We start from the raw sequence: 12,088 nt of genomic DNA on the forward strand, positions 1-12,088 counted from the left end.
ACTTTTTCTTCTATTTATCCGAACACAGCGCGATTAACAAGAATTTCCTACGTGAAAACGTGCTAATTGCAAATACAACTTGTTGAAAGCGTACAACTAATCGAACTTTAATTAGTTCATCAAGCTCCTGCGAGCCGGTAGAAAAGGATCTTTTGCTACTCTTATTTTGTTACATACCGGGAATCCCCTTTAGACGCGGCAAGAACTCGTTCCAAAAAGCACAGGCTGTTGTACGAGGACCTCTACCGAAGCCACTCTTTTCTGCGTTCCAAATAAAATACTCCGGATGATCTCTAGTGTAAGGTGGCCATTCGGATTCATCTATTGTCGGCATTCTATAAAATAAATTACAATCTAAAAGTTATAACTATACCCGTTGTACTTTCATCTACATCGCATTCTAAATACAAATTTTTATTTTTATTTCACAAATTGTAGTAAAAATAGATTTCAAACGTCGCATGTAAAAGCAATATGTTTCAATGGCAAAAAAAATTTTGTGAGATCGTACTCGTAAAAAAAAAAGAAAAAAAATAAGAAACTTTCTACAGTCAGTACGCGCAGCATTAACATTTTCGTATTAGCAAATGGAAATTTAGAATTGAATGTGGCGCGAGTTTCTGGTGAACTTACTCCTTTTTCATAGTTACACTTTGAATTTAAATTAACTTCGTTTTACACATCAACGAACTTTCCCGCACACGTTAGTGTCCATCACGTGTCACTTGAGCATATATGTAATTTTACTTTTTCAAATTGTACCGCATTAGCGTGTGCAAATTTTTATAAAATATTAACTTGAATTAAATATTTAACTATTTACACATATCAGCATAAAGGTCCATTAAAGTGTCTCTTGTGCGACGTAGAGCGTAAAAATGCACGTGCGAAAATTAACGGCAATTTATAAATCATTCTAGAGCTTTTAATGGACGTTGTTTAAAATAAAAAAAAAGAGAAGCTGAGCTATTTTTATATCTTAGACATGTAATTTGCGGTCTCTAATGCTTGTAAATTAGTCAATAGAGCGACATAGTCATTGTCCTTGACAAAATTGATTCCAGCGTTTTCTTTACACATCTACAATGTCGTATGTCTGGCTATTAAAAATACCGCTTGCTCTTTAACGTAGAATTCTTTTAGCTGCCGTCGCGGCACGAACATTTCTAAATTTCAAACATTTATTATAGATTAACAAATTAACACATGGCGTTGCGCGATTCGTAATGCTTACCCAGTGTACGCGAATCTGGAGAAGTACATGATCATTCTCAAGGATAGATCTCGTTCTTTGTCGGTGTATTCCAGAGATTTATTCAAGGGATGTCCGAAGACGTATTCCACTTCGTCACCATGCATCACACCCATCCATTCGCCCCATACATTCGTGCTTGTCCTCTGCAACACAGTGCCGCACTTCGTCATTATTTCGCCGATTCAATATTATACACATGGCTGCCGCGCCCCCGTTGATTTTTAAAAAAACAATTTCCACGTCGAATTAGTTTATTAAAATATTTAACCGAACGCGGAAAGCCATTAATAATTTTTACGATAAAACGTTGGAATTGCAAACGATTGCGTATCGGTGTGCTCGAGGGTACGAGCCGTGCGCTTTGATTCTGGTACGAATTGCGACGAATTGAAGGAATGGGAACCAGGTTACGCGCACCGGCGGCTGAGGAAAAAAAAAAAGGGAAGCGAGCTTTTTCGCGCGAGTCTTCACCTAACCAGCGCGAGCGGGTAAAGCCGTTATTAAGATTACGGCAGGCGCGCATGAGTAATGACATCCTCTTTACTTCCAGCAGCGCTTCGGAGAACCAAGCGCTACTGCCTGATAAATTACCTTCTCCACTAATTGCTCGAGCCTCCGTATCGCGGCGTTTCGCTTACGTGCGTTTCATGGCCCAAGGGCTGCAATGAAGATAGAAGGTGGTGCGAGGTAAGGGAACGAAAAAGAAGGGAGGGAAAATGAAAAAGGAAGGGTTAGGTGAAAAGTGCAACGCGAAAGATTGCGAAAGGGATGTTGTAAAGAGAAAGGTGAAAAAAAAAGGGAGATAAAAGTAGAAAAGGGAGAAAGCCGAGGAAAGGAGATGAAAGGTATGCGAGAAAGTGTTTGCCCGTAAGATGGAAGAGGTAAAATAGAGCGGTGAAAAATAGAGAACGCGTCAATTGAACGGAGGAAGTGGAAGGCAAAGGAAAAGAAGAAAAAGAAAAAACAGCAAACAAGACGAACCTGATGAATGACTTACGCAATCTAGAGCCACTAAATCTTATTATTAGAAATCGATCGATCGACTTTCGAACTTGAGAAATTCACCGACTTTCGACACTTTGAGTATTGTTAAAATTTTAATTTAAATGTGTTTCAATTTAAATTTAATTTTTTTTTTTTTTTTTAACATCGTAAATGATTCTATACCGCGTTACACATTCTTCAAATTGAAACGTTTAAGGAAGAAAAAGAAAGGAAGCCCAGATTTTCCAGTGATTTCGGGATAAGTCGGATCTGGCACGCGGCCAGACTACTTGTTACTGGATTCAGTGATAAATTATACGTCAATTTACACGCTCCATGTGTTTTGACTATTAAATCTTCATTTAAAAAATTCCCCCGTCGATCAAACTCCTCCCAGTTTTATTTCAAATTCCCCTTCAACAATATCTTATTGCTGTTAAATAAGTTTCTTAAACGCATTTTACGTACGGGATGTTTATTGGGGGCTTAATTAGGTTATCGGTGCAAGTGATTTTATGTGCGAGATTAACGTGACAAACAGCCGAACATGACAGGACGGTATGACGGTAAATGCGACATGTTATAATGTAGGAACGTAGTGTATATAAGCCTCTCCCGCGTGAGTTTGCATTTCAAATAATTTCGGTGGTCGCGAGGAGACAGGAACGGTAATTGTAGAGCGTCATGAATGCGCACAATTTGTCGCATTCTGCATTTAAACATTACACCCCCTCCGTGACATTGTAGAGCGAGTGCATTATCTTCCCCGTGCGATAACACACTCGCAAATTGGCGATCAACAAAACAGTAAAATAAATCAAGCGCGTACGTGATTCGCGCGTGATTGATAATGCGTGTGTGCTGACGTCTGTACTCTGCAGTTATTACGCCGCTGCCCAAATATTCGCCGTACTTTATCACAGCAACGGCAGCGCACCGGTGATTGATTAACGCTCTAAGTGAATTCCACGCGGCCAGAAGATATCGATAACACGTTGTCACTTACAATCAAAGACAATTGGTTTCATTTGTGTCACGCGTATCGCATTCATTTACAGCGGAATCGCCTCGATACCGTTGCAAATTTTTATTTCTTTTATTTTATTTTATTTCTTTTTTTCTTTTTTTTTTATTTCCTTTCTTTCCCTCCTTCAGCTGTTTCCATTACAAAATCTTCTTATTGCGTTATATATATTCAAGCGGTTCAGAATCCAATTTACATAATACTTTTGCCGTAATTTCCCCAGTCTTGTAAACTCCGTTCCTTCAATTTATTTTAAGGAAATAACGACATAAGCTCAATATAAGAATCACAATTTAATCGAGCCTGTCTGATTTATCGCGCGATGCTTTCAACGTCATTAAAAAAAAAATATATATATATAATTAATCATAAATATGAACGTAATTGTATGTTAGATAATCGTTTTTTTTACCTTAGAGACGTGCTCATTAAATATTATCTGTTTCATGATTAAACGTAACGATAAAAAATAATATTACCTGCGTGAAAAAGTAGTAGTAGACCTTCATGCCGCGATCTGCGAATAATTGCGCAAAGTGCGTAGACGGGCAGATGAAAAAGTAATCGCCCACGATATCAGCTATTGCTCTTTGATTCTGATAACCATCATTTACCCGGTCCCAGTCGGTATACTGAAACAAAAATTCGTACAAATTTCTATTTAAAAAATCATTCGACTCGTGTTCGAAAACTATGAGCGACGCATCGATCATTACGTGAAGAATTATTGTACGATTGAAAACAACCGAAAAGTACTTGGAAGTTAAAACATTCTCCATTAAAATAAATCTTTAACATCTGTTACAGAAAAAAAAAATTATATCAAATGAAAGTAAATATTACAAGTGATTTATTTCTTTCTGTAACGCGCGAGTTTGATTGCAGTCCTTTCACTTTATCACCCGTTCATTAATAATTCCCAAAAAATTAAAAAAAAAAAACAAAAAAAAACAAAAAGAATAAAAAAAAATAAAGAAAATATCTTTATCTGAACGAGACGCGTATAGCCGACGGGTTAAAAGGGATTACTAGGATACATCGGTGGTGGTTACGCCGGATTACTTTGTATCATCAATTTGCTTTCAATCGAAATGGCAGTAAAGTGCACGCTTTTACGAATTCATTTCGTTCGATCACTCACGCGTAGGTGGGATCAGCAGACGGCATGAATTTATCAAAGACAGGAGTTTCCGGCGACCTTTACGCGATACTGTATGTATCATCGCGAGAACGAACGGCATCCAACGTTCCGGCGTACTCCTTGTTCCCGGATACTTAATGAAATGTACACGGAACTCGAGGTTTCACGCAGCCATGAAACAGCCCTTGACAAAGCAACTTTGACGTGCCGTTCTGCTGATCGGAAAGTAATTAGCGGTCAGCCAGCAGAATGAAGCTCTTTGAAGAGTGACATTACCTCGGTACATAACGATATCGATTTTCCTCGTAACCATAGCCAGCCCGTTACGCACTAGAAAACCTGTTAGTAACGTCGTATTCGTTCTAGCAGCGCGTTCCCGGCCTCTTTGTAAATTTTTACGACTATCTAGTCTCATTCTTCTTCCCGAAGATCAAGAATAAATGCAATTATGCGTTATATATGCGACGATAAAACTCGCTGTTATTTTTTTATTACAAAATATTCTACGTTATATCCACATACGTATATCGAGCACAGGACGATATCGTCTAGCACGTAATATCGCCACTAGTAATATTTCGTGAAGATAATATCTGTCGGCACTGAACTAAACCAGCAGCTAAGCATATGTAAGAAATACGTATAATATTAGTTGCTGCGGCGCGGGATAAAAGAGGAAAAAACGCTTTTATTCGTTCTTGACGCGAGTACGAATAAAACAGCAATTTAATTATAATCGTTCGTTACTGTTAATGATTAAAAACACTGGCAAATATTCTTCTGCAAATCAGAGAGAAATTTAGACTTTACATGTCGATAGACGGCATTCTTTGTGATTAAAAAATATAAAAGAAAAGAGTTGTGGTTCGTTATAATCGCAATTACACAGGGCACTGTCTCTGACTTGCGGAAAATCAACGCGCGCACAAAAAAAGATGGAAGCGCGGAAAAAAAAGTCGTAGAAAAAGGAATAAAGGAGCAGTGGAGTAGGCGTTCCAATTAACGGTTTTTCACTTTACGCCCGTCCGTATCTGACGCGATACGCGTCAGTGAGAAATGTACATTTAATAATATAATCATGGCTGGTCATTTCAGAAAAAAAAAAACAAAAAAAAAGAAACGAATAGGTGTTACAGATTTACAGTAAAATATTTCTTCACGCGTGCACAGCACATACGACGTACGTAGCGACACGTACGCGTGCACGGTATATTTGATTATCAAGAGATATATATATTTTTTTTTTTATCTACTGGCAAATTGGAGGGTAGTTAAAGTGACATTTGACGTATGATTCCCTTGTTTTTCTATGCCGCAAAAAGAGAGGAAAAAAAAAAAAAAAGAAGTCTGGAACGACTTAGTGACAGTTACAAGTTGTAGTTTACTAACAAGAAGAACACTCGAGGCCAATGAATACGGCTGAGGTCTCGCTGAGTGGTTAGTTTGCAAAAAAATATGGGTCGCAGAGCGCCGCTGTGCGCCTCCGGTTGTCGCATATGCATATATGTATAATATTTCTGTGCGGGGAACATAATTCGCGCGCAATCTCAATCCCGTGAAAAATCTTTCCGTGGCTTTATAGCGCTCGGCGCTTAAGTCCGCTTTTAAAGCATGCTCTATTTTTATAAATCCCCGATTAAAATCGTTATTATTAATATTACTTTCTGATCGTTCGTTAATTCTTTATGAGCTCGTGATATTTTGCGAGTGCTTCGAAATAATGCGTAGCTCGATATACGAATATGTATGTAACGAAACTTACGTGGAAAATGATGGCCTCGCGTTCGATTTGCGACATATTCTTAAAGATAGTATTGATGATGTTGAGAAACTTATCTCGCTCCAGAAAACTGGCCTGATCTTTCTCGAAGAAGTCAATGAAGTCGTACAAGATAAAATACGTTCCTGAAACAGCAAAATATATATTGTATAAGTATTTGAAGACAAACGAATGGATTTATGTAGCGAGAACAAAAGTGGCAACTTTTTAAAGTACAGATGAAAATGTAGTAAATCTTATATCTTTCGAATTACACTTGATAAATGTGCAAAAGGAACATTCTCGTTTGTTAAAAAATATTAAATTACGTAATGAAACATGACCCAATACATTATATTTAAAAAGACGTATGGAAAAATAAAGCAACGCTCTATATCAGCGCCGTGTTCGCAATTTGACACATGCTACGTGCTTGCATCGTACTCGGCTACTGCATTTGCCCAATAATACATCTAATGCCATAAGGTAATAATGAAGACAGATATTCCTGATTGCACGCGAATATGTGCAAAACATGTAGCGCAATGTATAATACATTTTGTAAACGCGAAATATTAAAATAAAATAAAATAATAAAGAAAAATAAAAATATTGTAGATGCGTGTGAATGAAAAATTTTCTATAAAAATACGCCGTGCTATCTTTTTACATTTCCTTATTAGTACCATCCAAGTTGTACACGGTCGGCCAATTTGTTCTGGTTTACCGAAACTTGTGTGCGCGCGACGACCAACTACTGGGAACTACTGCAGCAAAAGTGTCAGAAACACGATTTCAAAATGCTTCAGCTTGATTTAATGAAAAAAGTTGACCACCACACATTATCATACATTCTTGACTCTACGGTGTGAAACCCCGGATTTCCGGCTGCTTACACGTGCACAACGCGGAAACTTCATCCCTTTCTGGCGAACGAGAGTGTTGCCTGGGGCGTGTGCCACCGTCTTTGAGATCGTGCATGATATGGAAACTTCAAAGGGAGTGCCTCTCGGAAAGAAAATGTAGTTTTCCAATATGAAGAATTTCCTGTTAAACAATACGTCCAGCGATAATGGGTTGGCAGTCCCGACATTTATGTTACACACATATAAATATATAGAAACGCACTTTCGCCGGACGTAGATTTTTCTTTTTCTTTTCTTTATATCGCCGCTAGGGAGTTCGAAAGATCAGTAATCAAGATAAACGAATATCAGTAATTAGTCAGTAATTGAAAATGTTATAATAACGTGTTACGAATCAGCTTTTATAAAACGTTCAGAGCTACACAAACCGCAAACCGTTTACGGAAGTAAAACAAAAGAACGTTTTCGGTAAATGATAGAAAACGAAAGATATTAGTATTTATGAAAAGGTATCACCGCGTAATCTTCCATGTGAGACACGTACGCGGGACGTGCGTGAAATTTATTTCTTCGAGAAGTGCTAGAATCCAGTTTTACGTCCAACGCAGTCGACGCGTGTCACGAGCGACGATCTCGCGCGGACGATGCTGTTCTTTCAGTTCTTCTCCTTTTTTTTTTTTTTTTATTTCTTTTCACTGTGAAACACTGTTCGCGAGGCTGCATGTACCAGTGTATCGCGGAGATCCTGTTTAGTTTACCAGAAACTACTGTAGTAATATTGCGTCCGACAACAAAGCTGGAAACCGAGTTGACTCGCCCGGGGTAGTTTTTGTTTCAACCCTTCAGCTTCCGGCTTAATGGACATTTCGAGGGGGGAGAGGGGCGAAAAAAGTTGTGGAATTGAGCTAACAAACTGACAATCTTGACGAACGTGACATTGTATTGGCGTGATTTAAACAAAAAAAAAAAAAAAAGAAATGTAGCGTCAAGAAATACATAAATATTCATTTGAAAATGTATTAAAAAAAAAAAAAAAAGAAGGTGCATTTCTGCTCTACTTTTTTCCGCATCTTTTATGTATATAAAACGTTCCTTTAAAGATTTAGGAAGAAGAAGTATTATTTGGTTGAAAGGGATACAGATTCGTGGCTCTGAAACGAAATGGCATTAAGACCCGACCGCAAACATCGACATAGCATTACGAACTCCACTCGGATTGACTTTCGAGAGAGAAGCCGTTTTAGTAATAGCAAATTCAAGGATTTGTGGTGTGCCCGTAGCTGCCCGAATAGTAATGATTTAAGATAAGATAAAACCGAGTCGCGTGATACTCCACGATTTATCTACGTCATAATATACTATAAACTGTACAATAAAATTGCCAAATTCGTGCTCGCGGTGAAATAAAGTCGCAAATAATTCAAGTAGAATTATATCTTTCCCTCCATTCTGTTTTCTCGTCCCATTCCTCCCAACTGTGAAGCGAACAACAAAACTTTTCACTTGCTTTAGAGACTTCTTTTAAAGATGCTCTTAATGAATCTTACACAAGAACTTTTTCAATGTAGCCATTACAAAGAATGTAATGCGAATAAGTAAATCACATTTCTTTATAACTCAAATTTGTAAATTGTCGCAAAGATAAATAAAAGACGAAAAGAAGCTCGCGATAAAAAAACGAATAGAAAATAGGAAAGATATGACTTCGAGGAAACTTTGCTGCTTAAGAAAAAGATTGACTTTATATAAAATCCCCTGTTTTCAATTAATACCGTAACAAAGCGGAGTAGGAAGTGAGGATCGATATAAAATAAAGAATTTACTAGAGCCCTTCGAATCTAATATGCGCGGAAGCATATTTCCATCATCGAAAATGGGTCCGGTGCAAAAGAACTCAATTACAGGGAACTCCCTGAAGCACAGCAGAGTGGAGAAGAAGAAAGGAGATTTAGCCGCGCGGGCGATTTCAGCGCGATTTCAAGCTTGACGAATAGCTGGCGAAGTTGAAAAAGAGAAAAGGTAGATAAGGATAAAGGTAGATAAGAGAAATAAGGATAGTTAAAGAAAAAGAATAAAAGAAAAAAAAAAGAAAGAAAAAAAAAAGAGGGAGAAGGAAGGAAATGAGAAGACGAAAGGAAAGGCGTGAAAGAAGGTGTAAGAATGGAGCTTCAACGATGAAGCGGCGGTTGCACGCAGGGATGAAAGAGAAGGGTGGAAAGAGAACTCGAGCAAAGAGTAGCAGGGGCTGCCACGACCTCGTCTGCCTGCTTGCCTCTACCTATCTACCTCCAGGCTCACCCATCTCTATCGATTCAACACTACCAACTTGTTAACTATTTTCACTGCCGAAGCCACCGACAATCTCGCTACGTTCCCTCGAAACGACAGTTAATCCTTAAGTAAACGTAACGATCACCATCGTCGAATGAATAAATGATAGACAAAGACAAAAAGATACGTACAGATAAAAAAAAAAGAAAAAGAAAAAAAAATAATAAAAAGTAAAAAATGAAACCAAACCGATGAGTTCGTCATTGGATATCGCGTTGTATTTATTTCAACTGTGACAAAACAGAAGTCTCATTCTTCAATGATTGAATTTTTTTACGTTCACCGTGGCGAAGGATTAAAATGACAATAATAATGACGTATTTCAAAGGCTATTCAGTCGCATGACTGCGAGAAAGAGGACGTCAAATTCTTTAGGAAGATATTTTACCAGAAAAGAAAGTAGGTCAGGGGTTCTGAGAGTTTTCTCACCTTGAGGCTGTTGCTTCGGCAAACGGCCAGGAGGAATGGCGAGAGCTATAACAATAAGTACATTGTTTTTTCCCCTTTCCGGCACGTTTCCATTTCTACGTCTCATTCCGCTCTCGTAAGATTCGCCGTTGCCGAAATTCACCATTTTATCGCGCAACGGAATTGTTTCTACTCCAGTTATGCGCTATCACGGGTTCCGTACTTTAATTAAATATATTTCCTTGAAATATTAAAATTTCTTTTTTCAATTTTCTTTGCCAATAATCATTTTAAAAGCAACGGGCGCTTTATTTTTATAGAAAAATAACACATATTATTTGTTGAGGTATTTGCATAAAAGTATCTGACATTTGCATTGAAAAAACATTGAAAATATGAAAATGTGAAAAATAAAAAAAATTATAAGAGACGTATAAATGTAAACAAAATTGAAATGCAAAAAATTTTTATATTACTTGCGCGAGCGTGTATTTCCCTATCAAATTTGTCTTTTTTTTTTTTGCCTAAAAAAATACGAACTTAGTACATCATATTTACTTAATTCTGAAAGGCATTCGGTCCGATTAACAGGCACGTGGGGTTTTCGGTAAAAGTTGCGGAATTACGCTCCGAAACGAAAGGCGCGTTCGCGCATAGAATCACGAACGATCGGGGGCTCGCTAGGAGCGCGATACGGGAGCTAACTAGTTGGTCGGTATGCCCGATACGTCAGCAATGCGATTGAGGAGTGGAAACAAGCGGGACGCTATGTTTGAGTAGATAATGAGGAAATGATAGGACGCCGTCGTGCCGCACCTGGCAGCCTCGTTGCTCAGGTCACTGTGCATATACCCACCTGTTCGTCCTTGTATATACGCGTATGTGCAGGAAGCTCTGCCGGATGCCTAGAGCAGACTGCAGAACGAACGAGGAAGGCGATGGAAGCGAGGGAAAGGAGAGGACGGTCGCTCACAGAGGGTGGTTTGTCGAAGCATTTACATGCGGCTTCACCTCGTACTCTCGTGTGTCGAGCAAGTCGCGCTACATTTACACGCCGTAGGCTTACCGCCCAGGCGGAGTAAGATTTATGCAACGATTAGGGTGTAATCCTTTGCGCATCTCTAGCTTGATGAAAGAACAATTTACCGCTACCAATATCGGCGAAGCATGCAAAGCTCGATAACTCAAATTTTTTTTTTTTTTTTTTCTTTCTTTCTTTCTTTCTTTTCTTTTCTTTTTTGTATGTAAAAAATAATATTTAAAATTTTTAACTCGTGACAACACCTCTCCTCGGTGTATTAACAAATAAATTTCAATGTAGTTCGGAAACGCGGTGTTTCTCTGCGAGAATTGCGCTGGTCGACATTGTTTAACGTATTACACTACTCTGACGTGTATCTACAAATGCAAAATCCGTCGTTGGTGCGTCACCAGAATAGTTCGTCGCTGTGGGTGTTCGCGTTTAAGGATGTGTGTGTATACGTGTACGCGCACTTTATATACGAACGTGTATGCATTGGACGGAATCGTCGATGCACGGACAAATATGTCAGTGTTCCCCCCTTTTGTTTGCGATCCATCTAATTCTAGACTACCTTCGTGAAATTTGTTGCTGAAGATGGTGACGAAGGATGCTAAATTGGACTGCCTCAACCCTCGGTGTAAAAAGCGCTTATCGCCCTCGCAGCGCTAAATCCATTGCTTTAAACTTCCGATAAGGCAGTGAAAAGTAAGAAGGTAAGGTTTCGTTCCGCAAGTAAACTGAAAGCCCGTCCGATAAGCGAGAGTAATTATTTAGTGTGTATTTCGTGCGAGTTAATCGCGCGACTGTGCAACAAACGCGAGTGAGTCCGATTGTTCGTCGCGATTACATTAAAAAAACATGGCAGGGTAAAGTTGGACGACTACGTTGATGCTTTATACTAAATATCAACCTGCCTACCATTACGCAATCAGCAGTAAAATAACGTTCTGTAAAAAGTATTAAAAAAAAAAATAAATAAATAAGTAGAATTTTTTTTAGCAAACTTTGTTATGAAAACGATAAATCTTTTTTTACATCTATGTAATTATGTGTTCTTGTCAGAAATCGTATTCACTCTCATTCGGTAAATTACTGATGTAAAGATTTCATTTGATCGATGAAGAATAATGTTCTCGGTTGACAACCGCATCATGAGACAAACAAATTGATTGAAGTAAATTGCAGCAAATTACAAGAAATTACGAATAAAAAAGTAACAATCGAGTTCAATTGAATAAAAAATGAACTCTGCACTCGTTGTGTCTCTAAGAGACTTGAAATCAAACATTTTTATGC

At 38.3% G+C, this 12,088-nt stretch overlaps 1 protein-coding gene across 2 annotated transcripts in view; it reads right to left on the reverse strand.

Annotated features, from left to right (window-relative positions):
* The window catches only part of LOC139110338 (acetylcholinesterase 2), a 132,804-nt gene that overhangs the window by 97,868 nt on the left and 22,848 nt on the right, over positions 1–12,088 (reverse strand). Inside the window, exons 3-6 of one of the 2 annotated variants that reach the window (XM_070670041.1) lie at positions 6,167–6,309; positions 3,743–3,895; positions 1,235–1,398; positions 178–335 (exon numbers count right to left, since the gene is read on the reverse strand). In XM_070670041.1, coding sequence (XP_070526142.1) covers positions 178–335; positions 1,235–1,398; positions 3,743–3,895; positions 6,167–6,309 — 618 coding nt within the window. The remainder of the gene's footprint in view (positions 1–177; positions 336–1,234; positions 1,399–3,742; positions 3,896–6,166; positions 6,310–12,088) is intronic. The other variant, XM_070670042.1, reaches the window with a different exon arrangement.

Source organism: Cardiocondyla obscurior, linkage group LG20, assembly GCF_019399895.1.
Source record: "Cardiocondyla obscurior isolate alpha-2009 linkage group LG20, Cobs3.1, whole genome shotgun sequence".
In the NCBI taxonomy this organism is placed as follows: Eukaryota; Metazoa; Arthropoda; class Insecta; order Hymenoptera; family Formicidae; genus Cardiocondyla; species Cardiocondyla obscurior.